We start from the raw sequence: 19,941 nt of genomic DNA on the forward strand, positions 1-19,941 counted from the left end.
GACATATGTATTACATTGAAAATATTGAAAAATTAAAGCAAAACTATTTTCATGGGTCAATATCACTGTTGAGATTTGGGTGTGCTAATACCTACTAGGAACCGAGCATAGCATTGACCATGTTCTACAAAACATTAAATAACTTTGGAACCCCTTATGTTATCAGCAAGATTTTTTTTGTCCAGACTGTGCGGTTTTTAGCTTTCCAAGACACCTTGAACATGGCTTTAACGAGCATCAAGGCCAATTTAAGGTACATGCAATCACGTGATAGGGGAAAGGTGATTGCTGACTTTCAGGCTCCACTTGAGTCATTGTGTTCACCAACTGTATAAAAAGTTAATGACTGGAGTTATATATAAACAGATGTCTGTTTTTCAGTGATATATTACACATTGATGATGATAAATGATAATATCATGATTAATGATATTAACCAAAATATAAAGGCAGCACAAAAATGTATATATTGTCACAATGTTTACTAAAAAAAACATGCAAGACAATATGCAAATACATGACTGTGATTCACTGAGGAAAAGATGGATTTGCACCAAACTCCAAAACACCTAAATACAACATTTCACATTGAAAAAACAAAAATTCCCTTGTTAACTATGGAAGTATTCTCTGGGTCTTTTGTCAAATATGGTATGGTATAACACAAACAGATCATACATAATGGTGACTTTAAACTGCACCAGGATAAAGGGCAGGTTCTTCTTAATCATATGATATATAACACTCAATACTCACTGAAAGAATAAGCTCAAAATTGGCAACAATATAAAGCTATGACCAGATGCTTCTTTGTCTATGTATGTTTTAGAGGGTTAACCATTACTATTCTCATAAAGGCTGTAGAACTTCTCAGGTCTTGGCAGATATGACAGCTGATGTAAACAGAGCACAATGGGGTTACAAAAACAAAAAAAACAAGAATGGGTATCGCCAATCTATTGATAGCACCAGGCCAGTATTTAGCCTGTCAAAACACCAAAAAACACATCAACAAAAGAATTAATTAAATAGTATGTTTATATACTGTAGCTGCAAACACTAGCAAACCCGGCTAACAAATTTACTATATGCAATAGTAACTAATAGCCTGGTATTACATTAAGGGCCAAGTATATCCTTCTTTAACTACATTATGGGTTACGATAGGCAGGAGCCAATATGCTACTATATCAGAGTTTAATGTTAAAGTAATGACAGCAGCACTTCATTTGGTTTGGGGAAGATTAATGTAACCCCAATATCTAACATTTGCCAAATACATTAGTTCTTTCAGAAAGTTTTTTTCTCTCTGTTTGAACAGACAAACAATAAATCATAAAGTTAACCTCTGTGTTGCTTGTTCAAGTTTTTTTTTTTTTTTTTTTTAAATCTATAGTATGCATCTAAATATGTTACAGTAAACATTTTAACTGCATTTTTATTTAGAAAAAGCTGCATTATAATTTGAGTGCTTATTTGCTTTGTGTTGCATTTTTTTAAAACACTGCTCCTTTAATTCTACATGTTCTAACTGGATCATCAACTGGTAGTGGATGCTTTAGCCTCAATATTTAAGAATTAGCATATAGACCAACTCATGAAGTTAGCGTTACTAGCTGCAGCTGATAAAATCTGCTAGTGATCATCATCATCATTTCAGGTGACAAAATTGACGGTTATTTGCTGTAAAAGAAAGGCCTGTTTTTGTCTACTTCTGTATAAAATCGAACAGCCGTTGTTCCAAAAATGTGTCTCACAGGACTTGAAAGCTTGACAGACAACAGTAAATAAAGGTGGCAGGGCTGGCAAAGCATATACAATTAAACTATACTTTACTTTTATCAGCTCCAATAACAATCTTCTAGATTGATTTGAGACGTTATAAGCTGCAATAAAGCAACTCCTAGTCAAAAGATCTATTGCATGTGTGCGTTCTTTAAAATGTCACAGCACTACAAAGCTATAGTGCTACAGTCCATGTTGTCTTCACCAGGCTACACACATGAATTATTAAAGAACTTCATGTTGATGCTCCAGGGTTTCCAATATATTATCCCTCTAAAGGAGGAATGCTTAAATTTTTAATAAATCCTGCATGAGCCTAGAGAGGGACAGGGACTGATAAGTGTGACAGGAACAAACAGAGGGAAGCTAATTGGATTTTAACATGTTGAAGAAAATACTGCGACGGACTAAAAATTTGCAATTTGGATGTTTCGGACGGCTAACGTGTAGGCTATACTGTTCATCCTAGATGTGTTTGTGTGAGAGTGTGTGACTCAAGGTGATCTAATTTGAAGGAGCACAAAATAAGATTAGGGAGCACGAGTCCATGGTGGTGCACTGATGACGTTTGCATCTTTATTAAACTAATGCCTGGCAACATTTTCACACCCGGGCTGTTATAGTAAGTGCGCCAATTCCATTATGTTCACAAAAAAGCTTCACAGTTGGGGTGCACACTAAAGGAATCAATGCGTTACAATGAAGGCATGGAGCAATTTCATGACATATTTCCGCACTGGGTCTGAAGAGTTTTCACATACAGCTATAATACCACTGCCCTGAGATGCTGAGCACTGTAAAATTCGAAACTCAGTTGAACAAACAACTGACAAGTGTAGCATTTCACAGTAGCTGATCTGACTTGGGGAAGTGCTGTTGTAGTATAATAGGTACCATGTGCTCTGCACGCCTTCAGCTACATGCAGCGATCACCAGCTGTCTCTTTGAGCTCCACGCTCAGTAATTTAATTTGCACTGAGAAGTCAAAATCGTGCCCTGGTGAATTCTGCTCTACACCTACACTGAAGATTAATTAATAACGCAAACAGGAGTGCACAGATATGCGCACAGGCATAATCAAGCAAAACAGGGCATATACTGTATACACAGGCATACAGGGGACACACACAATGTTTCCCCCAAGATGCCATCATCTTAATTGCAAAAACTGTCAGAATAAGAATGTAGACTTGGTTCAAAATAACAAAAGCATTCCCCCTTTTCCATTTCCTTAAAAGGTCAGAAAGTAGGACATTCTGTGTAGAGAGGTTCCACATACCTTTCTGGTTTACATTAAAAGCACTAATATATGAAATATTCGGCTTGCTTTTCAGATTCAGCTGACACCCCCATCCTCCACATCTGTCTTGATATAATCTCTTTGCCTTACTGTTTTACTCATCCGGTGGAACTTTGAATCTAGGACACCACCTTGACAGGGAAAATAGGCCGCACATTCAGGGAAGATGGTGGGCTGGGATGGCGTGTGAGTGGGAGGGGGGGTGTAACTGGTTTTCTGCCTTGAGGGGGAATCAAGTAAAGCTAAGTCCTTTTTTTCAAGCTCTCGATCTTCTTACTATTTTCTAAATTTGATCCCTTTGCTCACCTCTCCCATCTGCTTTATCTTCCTCTGGTTGCACACACAGAACATTTTTACTAACACTGCATCTAAGATACTGGCTTATGAAATGAAGTAGCTCTCAATCAGAGCCACAGCACCTGCTGCTTCAAAGTCTTTGACAACATCAACAATAACAAAGGAGTCATGGGATCAAACAACAGTTGTTGCCTAGCAACGACAGGCTCCATCACTACCAACCCAGCAGAAGCAGGAGAGGTGGTACCGCCAAATACCTTTACTGAACACGTTGGCTGAGCATCAAAAGAGGTATATAAACCACATTAGTGAGTGGGTTGGATACCAGAGGAATTATCCTGCACTTTGAACTGGACAGTACATACCTCTGGAGTTGACTATTACACATGTGGTTGACCTAAGAACTAAATGTAATTCATGCTATTTTTAAATGTTACCACCCCAATTTTAATTTTCCACAGCTCAGGGATAAGTTTTACAAAAGAAAACATATTTGTCACCTCTTACAGTGTCATTACTGTTATGATAATAATATGTTACCCCTTAAAGGAGAAACATTTCAAGGTCTATATCTATATTCTGGGGCTCAATTGGAGTACCGTTGTATGATTTACACTTATCCTATACAGACTCTTTATGTATCCCCCCAGTTTAGCCTACGTCTCTTAAAAGGCTGTTTAGGCCCCTGTCTAGCCTGGTGACTTGACAGTTGGTGTATTCACATCTCCATTCCCTCTATAAGAGAATATGTTTTTTGTTTTTGTTTTTTAAAGATACTTTATAAGAATGTTTTTAGGGAGAGGAGCAGACACCAAATGTCCTCTGAAAATACAATAGATTTTGGTTTCTGGCGTTTCTCTTTTGTCTTTATTGTGACCACCAACTCAAGTGTAACTGCCTTTTGATTAGCCATTTCATTACATTTTTTTAAATTACATTTTGACTACTTTGAAGAACTCTTTTCATTTCCAGCAGACAAAAATTGTCAAAAAAAAATACAAAATGCAAGCAAAACCAATAAAATGGATGATTCGAATCCTTGAAGAGATTTAATTGGGTTTGTTTCTATTTGTAAAAAATAGTGTATGTTTAGGCATGGTGCAGTGATCAAGCTTCTGTACTTGGAAAACTATTTTCTTTAAGCTTTCATTTCATTTTAACTGACAGGGAAACTATCTCTAAAGTAAAATAGCTCAGGTTCATGAATCAACTATTTGCCCTCCAGGTCCTTGAGTGAATCAGTGCTGGTGTGAATCTTTCAGCATAATCCCCTTTTCACCAAAACCCTTCATTAATTGCTTTCCCTTTTAAAAACACCCTATCTGCTGTTAATCATAATGATGATAGAATTATATGCATGGCTGAGCAAATAGAGCTACTACAAAGTGGGAGCTGTTTTGGACAGATTGGGAAAATGAAGGAAGAAATGTGAATTTGTCGAGTGACTGGCTTCATGAAGTTTTTTAATCTTACTGCAGAAAACTGAGAAATAACATGGCATTTCCAACAGAGGCAGACATGATGACTGACAACTTCAAATGGCTTAACCACATTATAAATTGAAATAAATGTTAATTGAGCCTGCAAATGACCTCCTGTAAATCCACAACTTGACAATTTTACTTTGGTTTCCATGTGAATGAAATAAAACAAGATATAATTGTACATTAGTGAGCTTTAGTGGTGCTGGTAGGTGGATTCTCTTACCTTTGGACAGAGCCAGGCTAGCTGTTTCCAGCCTTTGTGCTAATTTAAGCTAACCTGCTGGCTGTACCAGCATATTTACTGTAACAAGACTAGGTCAAAACCTAGTATGTGGCTGGACTGTGTATAAAACTCGAGGGTGTCTGAATTAATTTGAAATGACAGATACAAGAAGTGGCAACACCCCCAGGAAATGTGCCAGGCATTTGAAAGAGGAACTTTCTCAACACCCAGAATCCCATGTTTGGACTTGGCAAGTTTGACTCTGGACTAACTTCTGAGGATGGGAGGACAATCATTCTACAATTGGAACAGCAGCAGCTCAGCTTCAACACACCTACCTGACTGTACTGTGGCAAAACAATCTCAAAACTCCACTGACACTTTTTTCTCACAAAACATAAACTCAGTGAAAGAGAGATACAGTACATTATGTTATTCAGTCCATAATGTAGCTATAATACAGATCCAAACTGTTATGTGGCTGAATTTTAAAATGTAATATAGACTCATCTATTCATTTAATACATTTGTATATGTAAATGTGGTGATATATGTACATATAGAGCCCTAAAAGTGGTGTTGTTGATCTGTCCAGTAAAATCATGAAGTCTTACTTTACATTCAGACAAACTAATGTGGCAGCTACAATTGTTAGATTTCATCTGTGAGACCAACATTTACCTTCTAAAAGGAATTATATATCATATATCAAAATGCTACAAAGACATCGGAGCCAGCAGCAAATCACCAAAGAGGGATATGTGGCATTACCAAGCTTCAGCCCACCAATGGCTTCATCACTCAGTCAGTGAGTCTAGTGAGTCAGTGATGGACAGAAATGTGAGTTTATGGGGTAGGTCCTTGTGGTCCAGCCAAAAATACAAGAGTGGCATAAATCTTCTCATCTAACTCTCAGCAAGCAGGCAAATAAGTGCATTTTCCAAAATGTTCAACCATTTCTTTAACTATAACATGAAGTGGAAGTAGAACATACAGTATGTAGGGCTGTCTACAGATTTCACTGTGTCCTTTTTACAAGAGTTCAGCATTCAACTGATAAGTGGGCCTGTAAGCATTAAAGTGATAAAGTATTAAAAATGATAAGCGAAAATAAATCACAACTTGATGACAGATTTTTTTCATAATGTCCTGAATGCTAATTGCCTTTGACTGCAGTTATTATGCAAAACATAGACCTCAACCCTCCCATCAGGAAACGTCCTCCAAAGGCCTCGTGAATCATTAATTAGCCAGGATCAACCCAGTGTTCTCACTTCTAGCAGTAAAACAGTCTTATCTTCTCCGCTATAAGTAGCATGTTTTGTCCTCAGAAGTGTCCAGGGAGTGAAATGGGATTAGTGCTGAGGTTATTTTGCGGGCAGGCATTATTACATGCTTCAAATTAAAAGTCAACACAGACGTTTGAATTCTGTTCCTGATTGAGCTCCGGTACTCTATTTATAGCTGGCATCCCACAGTGAAAAATTGTGTTAATATTTGCTCTGTAGACAGTGACAGGTGGTGTGAGGATGGTATGATGCTGTGCAGGAGGTTGGAGCCAGATAAGCACACAACGAGAAGAGAGTTTTTATGAAAAGGCAACATGGCGTAATTCCAGGATGCAGAATGGACAGTGTGTAGAATCAATAACAAGATCCGACAAGGTTAGCACCAGAATAACTCAAACATTACTGGAACTGGATGCAAAATAGTGCTGATGTGTATACCTGCCTGGTTTCAAATGATATTCAGATTCAAATTGCTTGCAGCACCATTCCTTCTTGAGAGTAAAGATGAAGTCACAAAGTAATTTAACAAAGTTTAACACCATTTATCATTTCCTGCACAGTCATGTATGTATTTATTTACAAGGAAGGAGGAAAAGGCCTTCAAACTTAGAATGAAAACAATATTCCTGTGTAATGCAGTTTAAACTGTCTCTTGCTTATTGATTATTTTAAAGCCTGAAAGGCAAGAAAAGTATTCCTTTTCCTTTGTATGACATACAGAACAGTATCTGAGGTGGTCCTTACCAGAAAAACAGAGGCATCATTGTTCAAATGCTTAATACTGCAATAATAAACATCTTTATGATTAAATGTGAAGGTGGGTCACTCTCGTAATGAGAATTATGACCGGTCTCCGCAGTGGCGTTCAGGTTCATACATCACATAGTTTAGCATCTTTTGGCTCATTGTATTGCAGCCCACAATTTTACACTTTTGGTTCACTTTCACCACTCTCATCAACCTCGATCCCTCCCGCAGCAGACAGCTATTTTCAGCAAAATAACCCCTCTAATATCCCCACTGTACGCTACCTGCCCAGCATCAAACAGTAGACAACTTGAACTTAAAAGATCATCTGAAACCAAAAGAATGCTTATGTGCTCTGTGTCATCAATTATTTCAGAAAAGCTCGAGTAAAGCCTCATTTGTTCATGTTCATTTATCTGCCTCAAAAAGCACTGTTAATCAAACACAACATGGCAGCTGGGGAGATTTATCATTACACCCATTGTTTATGATCTCCTGACAGTTATAGTTTATCGTTGACAAAAAGGCATTAAATATGGAGGTGACTTGCACAGTAAATGTCCATTGAAAGTACCTTGGATCAGTTTTATTGAGGGACTCCGCTGTTTGTCTATGCCTGACATGTAAGCTTTTGCTGTCTGTTAAATTAACACTTTTGAGATTTCCTTATTGGTCTGAGACACCAAGGTCCATTTTCCTACCCAGTGACCTGTGTGTGCGCATTTCTTCCTGCAAGTATCACTTCAACATTTTAATGCAGTTCCTAAATATGTAGAAACATGAAATCTAGTGGCTGAACCATAGGGAATTGTTAAGATTTTATTGATACCAATGCCATTATCTGCTCATCAGCCCATTTCATTTATTTTCTTTCGATTCCTTCAGTTTTCTGTGTGGAAAAAAGTAGGTCTATGCATGTTTTCAGCATCAACCAACTGTTTTATTATCTCTAAGTCTGAACACAATGTGGAAACAGAGTAGAAAAAAGGCATGTATGTCGCAGCAGGCTGCAGCAAGTTATTCTCCTAAGAAGGCACTGTTTTAATCAGTATTACTGCACTGCAGTGTAAGTAACACTTGATGGTCCGCTGTCTGTTAGTTAGTTCTGTCAGCTCCAGCCCCAGACTGGCAGAACAGGGTCTCCCTTCAACCAGGCACGGTCACAGTACCGGGTCAGCACCAGGTTGTTCTTGGTTATCCTGGGTGTGTTTTTTTAGTGTCTCGCTTCAGTGTGTAGATGCATGGGTTTGACGTCATTGTTATGTAATGCGCAACTGTTAGAAATACACTCTGGCATCGATAAAAGGAATTGATAAGCTCAGAGGCATATGATTGGGATTGGAACAAATTCTTAACTGGAACTGGCTTTCAATTTCTAGCCCTACTGAACCACTGAGGGGCAAATCCAAACATGTAGTAGTGCTTGTTGTACTTGTAGTGTAGTAAAGTATGAGGAAAACAATCTAAACCTATATTATGGAGGTACAGTTATGTTCACTTAAGGACAAGTAAACATTTCCAGAATCGTGCCTAAATAAATTAACATTAACTTTCCATACTGAAATCTTTCCTTGCAGCTATTTATTCATAAAGTATAATCGCTCAGCACCGTGGAAGGATTGTTTTCATTAGCAATTCAAACAGGGTATGATTTTCTCTTTGCTGATACAGATCTTTTCCCCCTGGAGTCTGTTGGCTCCCGTTTCAACATCTTCATCAACTATAAATAGCCCTCTCAAAAGAAATCAATTCATGAAATAATAGGTTTATATTTAATATTCTGTTTTTGTTTTCAAGGGTAAATCCAAGGAAAAAAATAAACCTGAATCCCCAGGTTTCCAATCCCCACCTCAAGCTGAGTTCAAGGAAAACAACACTTTGCTTGAGCAATCATTAGCTTTGCCATCCATTATCACACGAAAGCAAACCAAGTCACCCTGAGAGCTGTTGATCTCATTTGAGACAGTGTATCTCTGTGCCCCTTTAATAGATGAGGGCTTCCCACAGGAATCCCCTCTAATGCACTTTAAACCCTTCCAGCTGAGTGATGGATGCTCGTGACAGATACCTCAGCTTCTCAGGTCCCATGCCTCTGGAGTATCAGGATATCAAATGGGTAATCAATAAGAGTGCTTGAAGAAGCTATTGTATGCTGTACAGTTTAAAAATGCAGCATTGAAACTAATCATATTTTGTGAGGTATTTTTGCCCATTTATCCCAGGCTGGATCTCGCCACCCGAGGCTGAAGGACAGGTTTGGTTTCAAAAGTGAGGAGAATTCAATTTTTTACCAAAGACAAAGAAAGTGAATATGACTTATGGTATTCAAATGCATTAATATTAATCTAGCAAATTACATATTATAACAAAATTGTTTATTGCATAAGAGTTATATAGCAAAATAGAGTCTACAGGCATGGTAGAGGTTACTTAGGCAAAGTAGTGCTTTGGGCTTAATGCTATCGTCAGCATGCTAACACTCTCACAAGGACAGAGCTAAGGGTATATCAAGACCCTTTTCACCATCATAGATGTTACCATGTGGGCATGCTAATTCTTGCTACTTAGCACAAAACACAAACATCTGGTAGTGTCAAAAAGTTAAAAGATCAACACTTTTTTTTTCACCCTGAAGGGGGACATGAATATCTGCACCGTGGTTAAATTAGAAATATCACATGAATTGGTTGGATATTACACACTAATCCTACTTCATCTTTCTTTTTTATTGACAGAGACCTGATACTTCATGATAATGTTATACTGCCATTTTTAGCACAAAGAGAACTGTGCTTCGCTGCGTTATGTTAGATTAATGTTTAATTCTAGTGTACTTTTAGTAAAATACAAATAAATACATAGATTCATTTATTTTTTAACCTGGAAATCCAAAATCCAAAATAGGTTATGGTTTTTCCCCAGTGGCCTCCAGCAATAAGATAGGGTATCCTCTGTTGCTGAAAAGTGATACCCAGGATAAAAAAAAGTCTTCATATGTGCACTATAATACCAACTCAGATGAGCCAATCAACATTTATATTAAGGGATGGGCGATATGACCAAAATCTCATATCCCGATATAGATCATTTCATATCCTGTGAAAGTGACGGGTCCCCAACATCTCCCACAAAATTAGGGCCCTGTGTACACAGCATGACCTTCGTCAACTTTGTTGGGCACCTAAAATCATTTTTATGTTAAAAAAACCCCCAATAGATAATGGATGAAAACAAAACGAATTCTAACTTAATCAAGAGAACTAAAGAGCAGCAGCAATTTAATTTTCTTGCATTTTTCTACCAGCAGATTGAGCAGCATATCATCAGCTTTCTGCATAATTAATATCAAGATGATTAGAAGATTAAAAGATTTAAAAAAGTTTGTCTCAATTATGACAGCATGCACACTGTGTTTCTATAGTGCACACAGCACCAGAAGTTCTCTATTTTCACTTGACTTTATAAAGTTATTTTTAGGAGCGGATTCCTTGGCTGTTGATGCTAAGCTCAGATAGGGACATGATGTGTTAGAAATGGTGAGTGAAGTATGAATTTTTCCAAGATGGGATTTTGCTCTCCAGTGGAGGAGCAGGTTCAGCTGATAAACAAAGGCATGCAAAAACACACGCACACAACATCACAACACATCTGCAGTACTTAATCCCTCTCTCAAACATACACACATACACATACACATACACATACAGAATAACAATTGATGGATGTTAGGACTTCACTGTAAACACTAAACAGAAAGGTGGATGTGCGTGTGTTGCTGCAGTAGTGTGAACGAGCAGCCTCCCAAGACAGGGTCTCTCAGTTTCCCTGTGTTGCATAATTCACTTCACTTCAGGCCGGGAAACATTGTTGGTGTTAAAAACACTCCAGAGAGACGGTTCAGCAGTACAATAATAATGAGCTCTATAAGACACTAAAAGTGTGGTTAGATTATCCATTTTAGACTTTATGGAGCTGAAAGAAGAAACCAGGCGTGCATTTGAAAGATGCCCTCTAGCTTATCATTGTTTAACTTGGCTCAGAAGGAAAGAAGGCTTACCTATGCTTTGAAAGAACATACAAGTTACCAAACATAAACATTTACAACACACAGTATATACTGTAGGCCACAAGAAAATATCATACACTTGCCATAACACAGCTCTCAAGAGCCTCAGAAAGAAAATCAATATAGAATATGATGTGGAGCAGTTTTTAATAACATGAATCCAAGGCTTTAAAATCAATATTTGCAGAGTGCAACAATGAAGAAAATATACTCACAGCTTCAAATGAGATAGGCATGTGAGGAAAGTGTGGAAAAAAATATCACACCACCATCATGAAAAATTGGACATTGCTATGCGCATGTTGAATAAGAGGAGGATCATTTTCATCCAAAGATACAAGAAAATCAATACAGAATTAAATTGCTGTTCCCTGCAGGGAAATTTCAAGTTTCCTATTGATTCTTGCAGCCTTACAAAACTGTGTTACATGAACACCACAAATCCCAAGTATGTCTACTGGCAAAAGTTAGGAAACACTTCCACACTGGATAAGAAATGCAATAAACCTTCTTTATGAAAATCAAAACAACAACAACAACAACAACAAAAAAACAATTTTTAAAGATTCAACAAAATCTATTGATACATAAATGCAGCATCTTGTTACAGTAGATCTTTCACACATCCTTACTCCAGGGTCATCACACAAACTCCAAGTTGGATTTGATTGCAGAGAGTGATAATACACCCACTGTTCAATGTATCTTCAAGTAAAACGTCTGCTGTTATCCTTAAACCACAAAGAAGAATTAAGGTGAATCTCCATGGCACAGTTGGGATTTTAAGGCATTAATACAGAAATGATAGTTGTGGAATAAAGGACAGATGGGCTCCCACTAAGCTTTGATTAAACCCAGACCCACGAAAGGAGAAGAATGGGGCTTTGTTCAATTTCAAAATACCCGCAGCAACCACAGGATTACAGTAAATCACATGACGACAAGTGTGACAAGACAGGCATTTAGTGTGGTGAAGCACTTGTCAACACAGTGTGAAGTTGAGTAGCGTTGTTCTCACCTGCCCAAACAAACAACGGTAAAGAAAAGCTGCAGGGTTTCATTAAACTTGCTCCAAACGTGCTTGGTTTTACAACATCCTAAATCCATAAAATACTACCCAAAAGAACACCTTTTTAACCTGAACTGGATTAACAGCAGGATGATGGAAAAGAGAAGAGAGCCACACAGACAGGCTTGCTTTTTTTTCCAACACTAAATATAATCTGTTGTATAAGAAACTTCCAGAAGGCCACTGACCGGGAAGAAATACAAATGCAGACTAAATGCAGATGTCTCACACAACAGGCAGTTTGGTCAGCAAAGAATACAAGGATAATATTTCATTAATTAAATAGTCCTTGAAAAGTTCCACAGCAATGAGGCTAAATGAAAAAAGAAGAGTTGTGTAAGAGGGAAACAAAAATAAAGTCTGTGCAGAGCTGTCACTGAGGTAGCCATGCTTTTGACAATAATCCAACTAATCAGACTGTTGAGGGGATTTAGCTCGTGTAGTTCTCCTTTGACCAAAGTGAAAAGAGTCAAAAGGTACTCACAAAAATCCTCTCACTTATTATTCATGCAGCTGAACAAAGTTGTATTTGAACATCATGTTCACTGAGTCATTTTGCAAAAATTGACATTAGCTGAATAGGAAAAGGTTACGGTTATTAAGCAAACAAGGGGAAAGAAAACGTATTAAGTGTAAAGAAGAATACAGAAATTACTGTGAGGTTATTGGGTCAAGAATTAAAAGAGCTCGGGTGGATATATGACGGGTTGAAATAACTTAAATTCATTAATGCCATGCAAGCAATACCTTACAACTTTGGCAACGGTAAAGAAATTTGTTAGAAACATCACCATCCTCAAAGCACACAGCATGAAAAGTCATTAGCAGTCTTTATCATCTCATCTATTGTCAGTCTGCGACCAGTGATACTGATGAGTGTGTGAGCATGAATTATGCAGTGTATAGGAGGGAAATCTGCTCAGTTGAATCATTGTCTGATATACAGGAGCTCAGCTAAGAGCACACACTGATTTAACTGGTCTACTAAATGACTATATGGACCCCTGTGTGTTCAAGATGTATTAACTGAAAGTTCTTCTTTAGTGTTTAATATAAACACTGAACCACAACAGCACAAAAACAACAAAGACCTTAGATTTATAGGATTTAATATCTGTTTTAGGCATCACATTGTGCCTTTATCTTCATAGAATCTGACAATAACTGTTTTTTGTTTATTCTGTTATATTGATGTCTGTTCTTGTTACATTCAGGGCACTGCTGTAAAAGGTCATGTACTATATGCTAATCCAACCTTTTCTGTAAACCACTGAAAGCACCAGCTTTTGTCACTGCACCATTGCTGTAGTTTTTTCACAGCAGTATTTAGAGTCAACCTGGAACTGTCAACCTAATCTTTTCTGGAAACACAAAGTTACTGATTATTTAACTGCACATTTTTCAGTGCTTTAATCACCACAAACAGCACAAAATCCAATTCACCCACTGTTGCATAAGGGTGGAGGCAGAAATCTCAGAAATACATATCATACAACCTGTGCAGATAAAAAAAAGCTCTTTGCATGACTAGATATCAATAGATGTAAGTGAGATTTCTTTTTGTTTGTAATTTGGGTGAAATAAAATAGGCTTCCCGGCATTTGTCTGTATTCAGTACTCTATTCTGCATAACTCAAATCCAAATGCTCCCCAATTATCATGTGCTCATCTTATCATTTTCAAAGCACATCCATCCCTTCATCTCTCTTTCACACACTCCCTACATCATTATCCTATGCATTCCCACCATTCTCCCCCATCGCTTCTGCTCTTCCTCCTCCTGGCGCCTCCCTGACTCACAATTCCCGAGTCTTAACGAGCCACAGAGAGATAATTGCTTCTTGAGGGGCAAGGCTAACTGACACCACTGCCTCCCGCATGTCATTCAGTCAGGCCCCTATCAGTTTTATTAGAACCGCAGGCTGTATTCGCTGCCAGAGTTCTCGTCCAGTCGAACCTAATGACTGTTGAGTCTACTAATTTCAGATCAAGCTCCACTCTGTACTGCAAAGCACAGCAATACAAATTGCATATTCTGGCATATTTCTCAAAGCAATAAAGCATGAGAATCTAACTGAAGCACACTTGAGATTTGTACTCAACAACTAAATGAAAGTAATGTTCTGTTATTAAATGCTGTGCAGCAGAACAAACATATATTTACAGCACTACTAGTGTAAGCACTGTTGGACTAAAAACAATGCTAAACCCAAAGACACAATTTTACTGGACTGAATTCAAGTCTGTCCTGTGGCTATATGGTTTTAAACTGATGCAGACTGTACAGAATGGATGTCCTTGGTGCCAAGGGAAAGTGTGTGTGACTTCTGAGATACAGAAAGGTCCTTTCCGCTTCAGTGTGACATGATCCAAAGGGATGGCTCGCACTCCAAGCACATGCTGTGTCCTCTTCCATCCTGCCAGTGGCTTTGACCTCAACAGATGAAAACGTGCAGCTAAGAGAGGCGATGGGGAAGTGCTGTACATGTCATGTTTTCTACTAGCCAAAGAACTGAAGAGTGGCTTTAAAGATGTCCAGAAATAGATCTTTTTATGTTTTCGTTTTCTTGTGAAGAGACGTGACTAAAGCAAATATCATCCTGGCCATTACTGAAATTTTACCTTGTCAGCTGTCTATGTGTCCTATCCTGAGTTGTACAAATATAGAGGGAGGCTGCAATACATGGATGCCACAGGCACTAATGGATTAGTCAGACTTGCACACTGTCAATATAGGAGCATGATACAAAAAGAGGTTCCCAAACACAGGACTGTGTTTTCAAGGGTAAAGTCTGACCTTCTGGTGATGTAGGTAGAAAGCTCAGGTGGTCACAGAATTAATTATGTCAGCATGTTTAGTAAAAGCTTTCTCTGTGTGCTTTTGAGTGCTCTCCTGTAAAGCAATTCAACACCAAGTACAGCGTTTCTGTCTCATCTCACTGTCACTCAATTTCCAACATTTAAAACAAAGCAATGTGCAACATGATGAGACTGACACTAATTATTTAAAGCTGCACTAATCAATATTTTTAAGTAATTAATTGATCAAATGATGATGACTGTTTGGAGAAGGGCCTCATGTAATGCCAAACCCACAGAGAATTATCTGCCAAGTCTGTAGTTTCCCTCAGTTGTACAGACTGTTCAAGCATTATTAGCTCATTGTTTTGGTTTAACAGCCTGAAACTTTACTGTTTCGTTTTAGTTTCACTGGTCTCATCAACCCTGTTTCCAGCTGCAGCAGACAGCTGTTTTGGCAAAAAAAAAAAATCTCAGATAAGCCCACAGTATGCTGCTTGCCCAAAGTCAAACAGGCAACAGACACATTTAGAGACTAGCTGCTGGCAATTCGGTGCTAAAAAGCCAGATGTTTGTTGGTGGTGACCAAAACAGAGCTAATAGGAGAGTGAATATTGTCTTAGATTCATCAGGTGGCCACAAACATAACTCCAGATGAATACTAATGTCGCTCCAGGTTCACCATATCAACTTTAATGTGTTTAGAGCTTGTTCCACTATTCCGTAGTAGCCAAAAACCTAATTAATACTATTATAGTGCTGATATATCATATTTAACATGTGATGTTTCAGCTCATTTTCAGTCATATGACCCAGTACCACTCTGTGTTGTGAATCCATTACATTATGTCTCTGCATAGCTGACAGTTAACTTTATGTTTTCATTAACTGCAGTTTTCAACAAAAGTGACTTTACACCTGCACTTTATATGCAATTTCCTTCAGTCAGACAGGACACAAATAATTCATCACTTTTTTTTTTTTAATCACAACTAATTTGTGTGAATATGTGGCAAGCAGCTGCACCGTCACCTTATTTGCATTCTGACAGCCAGCTTTGACGCATCGCCACATGCTGGCATGCAGACGCTGTCCTCTCTCCAAATTGCCTGCTAAGTAGCTTCTGGACATCAGCAGTCACCCTGACTGCCTGTTATGTTTGTGAGTGCTGTGCTCACATTTTTACAGCCTGATTCCTCTGGTGGCTCCCAGACACAAACTGCTTCTGTTATCAGGTGCCCAAATCCAGCTGGATTCTGCTCTGACAATATCATTCAGGTTTTTTCTTCCCTCTCTTTCTTTTTCTCTCTGACATCAACAGCAGCGAGAGAAGAAAAGCGCAAATGCGGAGGCTCCTGCTAACAATGTGACCCAGACAATGTCTTTCAAGATGACAAGATGTTGGCCTGCTTGTCACATTTTCTCATTATAAAAGTCTCCATGGTAATGGTTGAGAAAGAGGTGATGTTAGCTGTGTTGAAGAAAATAATACCAAATCCTATCCGTCATTGTTTGCACAAAAATCAACGACATCCAACAACATTTTATTACAACCTGTCATTTCACTTTGATATCTCAGGTTTAAACTATGAAACATTATGCATCCAAAGCCATCACAAAGAGTCCTCATAGCCATAACCCAATGAGAAAACTTTAAATCCCATACACATACGCTCAATATTAATTTATGTAGAACATTTCCTTGAAAGCATGTAGAAACTGAGCACATCTTGCAGGCTGCAAAATTAATCAGTCATGTTTAATAAAAGCTGGCATGGGTAGCTGCTTATTCACGAAGCAGGAATTCAGGACCACGCAAAAGCAGCGTTCTACAGTAGCATTCGTGGCAGTGAAGAGCTTGAAGACAACATATCTGCAGGGAAGAGGCATTCAAGACAAACACTTCACACATCGGTGAGACAGCACAGCCGCAGGCAGCAAAACAGCTCCTCACTCTCTGCCTGTCACTGACGCTGTGAGGAACGTTTGTTGCCCTGACCCTTCAATCAGTAGTCACTGATGTACAGTACTTCACACTGTAGTGGGCCGGGAGCAATGTTGAAGATTTGGCACAATATTTTCTGAATAAAAACAAGAGGCATGGCTCTTTTCCTCCTGGTAAAAACTCATAGAAAATATTAGAGTATATCCAGTCAGGGTCGCTGAATGGTGTTTATGATGTATTTGTAAAAACACCCTAAAGATATAAAGTTTTCTTTAATAAACGGCAATAAATGCATTTTCATAGTAAAGCTGCAACGATTAGTCGATTAATTGATAAGTCAATTGAAAGAAAATTAATCATAAACTATTTTCTGATGCCAGCTTCTCGGCGTCTCTCTGTTAATATTTTCTGGATTCTTTAGACCTCTGTGACAGTAAACTGAATATTTGTCAGGTTGAGGACTGTTGGTCAGAACAAGACATTTGACCATTTTCTGACAAATCACAGACCAAACAACTAACGGTTAATCAAGAAAATAAACTACAGATTAATCGATTTATTGTGATAAATCATGTTTGTGTGAGATAGAAGTGAAGTCCCAATGAGGCCCCAAATATAATCCTCCAGGTTTTCAGTTTAAATTGTAAAATAAAATAATTGCATGTGACAATATTTCAGCTTGAACTTGTATCTGTTTGTACAAACCGGTAATCATTGGTAGTGCTGCATCTGATGGTTAGATTCTTTATCAATTAAACTATCCAATATTTTCTAATTAATCCATTAACACTTGAAATGTGAAAAATGCAAGTTCAGAAAATAAGGTTCATCTTAAAAGACAATTCTCACATTTGAGCAGCTGGAATCAGCAAATATTTGGCCTTTTTGCTCGGTTAAAACAACTCAAAAGATTAATCGATTATAAAAATGGTTCCAAGTTAATGTTTTGTGGACTCAATCGACTGATTTTCAGTCCCAGCTCTAATTCTTAAATTTAACTGATAGGAGTTTTGGTGAAGCATTGGCAGCAGGACCTAGATCAGTCTGAATGAAGTGAAACCATATAAACCATAGAGACTTAACGACACAATAAAGCAGCTCGTAATCGTACAGGTTTGCACACTACCGTATATCCAGCTCAGCTACATATGGCAGCAGGACAAACAAAAGCTCCCAGTAATAAAACACAGCCGTCCACTAGCCTACTAACAGCCAGAGGCACATATCGCCCTCCTTTCTCTCTCTGACAGATTTTACTGCAATTTACTGCAAAAGAAAAAACATTTGTACAAACATTTGCAAACCCACACACGCAGTGTCTCACTCACTTTCGTGCTTGGAAGTTCCCCATGTGTGCCGCGGAACTCCGGGGCTCTTAATGATGGCTCTGCCGGCGGATTTCAGGGCATCCATCCCGAGGTGTGTCTGTTCTCCTCTCCGGCAGGTGGATTCCCCCAGTCTCCTGACCACAGGGAAGTAAAACAAAACAACAGCAGGGTGCGACCGACGGCGGATGCGTTAGAGGAGAAAAGGCGAAGAGAGAGCTGACTGATCCAAGTTCCCACCCTGAATCTCTCCCTCTGGAGCCTGGTGAACAGTTGAGGGCAAACACATGCACACACTGCACCGTTCCCAAAGTTAAGGGCGTGTCCTTCTAACCTTGATGGGCTGCGAAGCTTCTTCCGAAGTGATCCAGTTTTGTTGGAGCGACCTTAATGAGAAATCATTACAGCATTATTGCTGTGTAAAGGACTTACACTCACTAATGAGTTTATGTCTAAGGAGCTTACAATTGCACTTTTTTGTTTCAGAGGATTTTCTGTGGTTTCTTGATATCTGGTGGCTTCTCTATAGTTTTGTTCTTAAAGAGGTTTATTATTCCTTTAATTATAGTATTAATATTTCAGCCGGCATCAGAAACATTCATTTTTTATTGTTGTTGTAATTGAATTTAGATGATAATACTGTGATTGAAGTTCTAAGCTTCATAAATGCAGTTTTTCTCCCAGCAGTCCCTGTTGTTTCCAGGTTGGATCTCATTGTTTTATATATTCAAACTATGACTTAACAAATCACAAAACGCTTGGGAAAGTGGGAAAAAAAGCATGTATAATTTTCAAGTAAATGGTTTTGCATTTTCTGTATTTTGGCGCCCTCTACTGTTTACAACTAGTTATTACAGTCTTCACTCACTGCACAGACTGTAAGCATGGGATATTTTAGGGTATTATCTAGTAGCAGTATGTTTCCTTAACAAAATTAACTATCAATTATTTAAATATCTAATTAATTATTTCATCAATTAAAAACAAAAGGATGTCCTGGTGGTCTGGTAATGTTAGACCCTCACAAATTGCATAGGATGAATATAAGAGGAAAACAGAGAATGATTATGAGAGTAAATCAGAGATGAGAATACATCTCAGCCAAAAAAAATGTCTATTTATCCTTTCAGACTTTCCTCTAATCATTATTTTTCTCTTCTTCTCATGAATTACTGGATCATTTTGCTTCTTGAGACAAAAAAAAACCCTGAAAAAAAGAACTGAAGAGTTTAACTTAATCCCAGTTCAGACAAGGAAGTTTTGTTTTCCAAAAAAAACAACAACAATAAAAACAATGCACACATGTACAATATTGGGAAATATTAACCTCTCCAACTCTACTTACTGAAGAAAAATCAGTTTCCGACAGATACACACATGCACTGTGTTTTCGTCCTTCATGGTGAAATCTTTATTTCATTTCTCTGCAAAACCCAGCACAGGTTATCATGTCACGTCTCATTTCTTGCCAGTATTTCACACTCAGGAAGCTAAGCAGTGCGCGTATAGTCATGTATTTCTCATTAATCATCTAGAAGGGGGTTATTACACTTTAGCCTGAGGTGGCATGCTGCTGTTGTCATTTTGGTGCTCTGTGATCATCTGAGAGGGT

At 38.2% G+C, this 19,941-nt stretch overlaps 1 protein-coding gene across 1 annotated transcript in view; it reads right to left on the reverse strand.

The window, feature by feature from the left end:
- Nucleotides 1-18,417, reverse strand: part of si:dkey-71h2.2 (low density lipoprotein receptor adapter protein 1) — a 53,292-nt gene extending 34,875 nt beyond the window's left edge. Inside the window, exon 1 of the mRNA XM_062437809.1 lies at nucleotides 18,333-18,417. Within this exon, the coding sequence (XP_062293793.1) occupies nucleotides 18,333-18,417 (85 nt within the window). The remainder of the gene's footprint in view (nucleotides 1-18,332) is intronic.
- Between the last annotated feature and the right edge of the window lie 1,524 nt (nucleotides 18,418-19,941).

The sequence above is a fragment of the Scomber scombrus genome, chromosome 17 (genome assembly GCF_963691925.1).
Source record: "Scomber scombrus chromosome 17, fScoSco1.1, whole genome shotgun sequence".
NCBI lineage: Eukaryota > Metazoa > Chordata > Actinopteri > Scombriformes > Scombridae > Scomber > Scomber scombrus.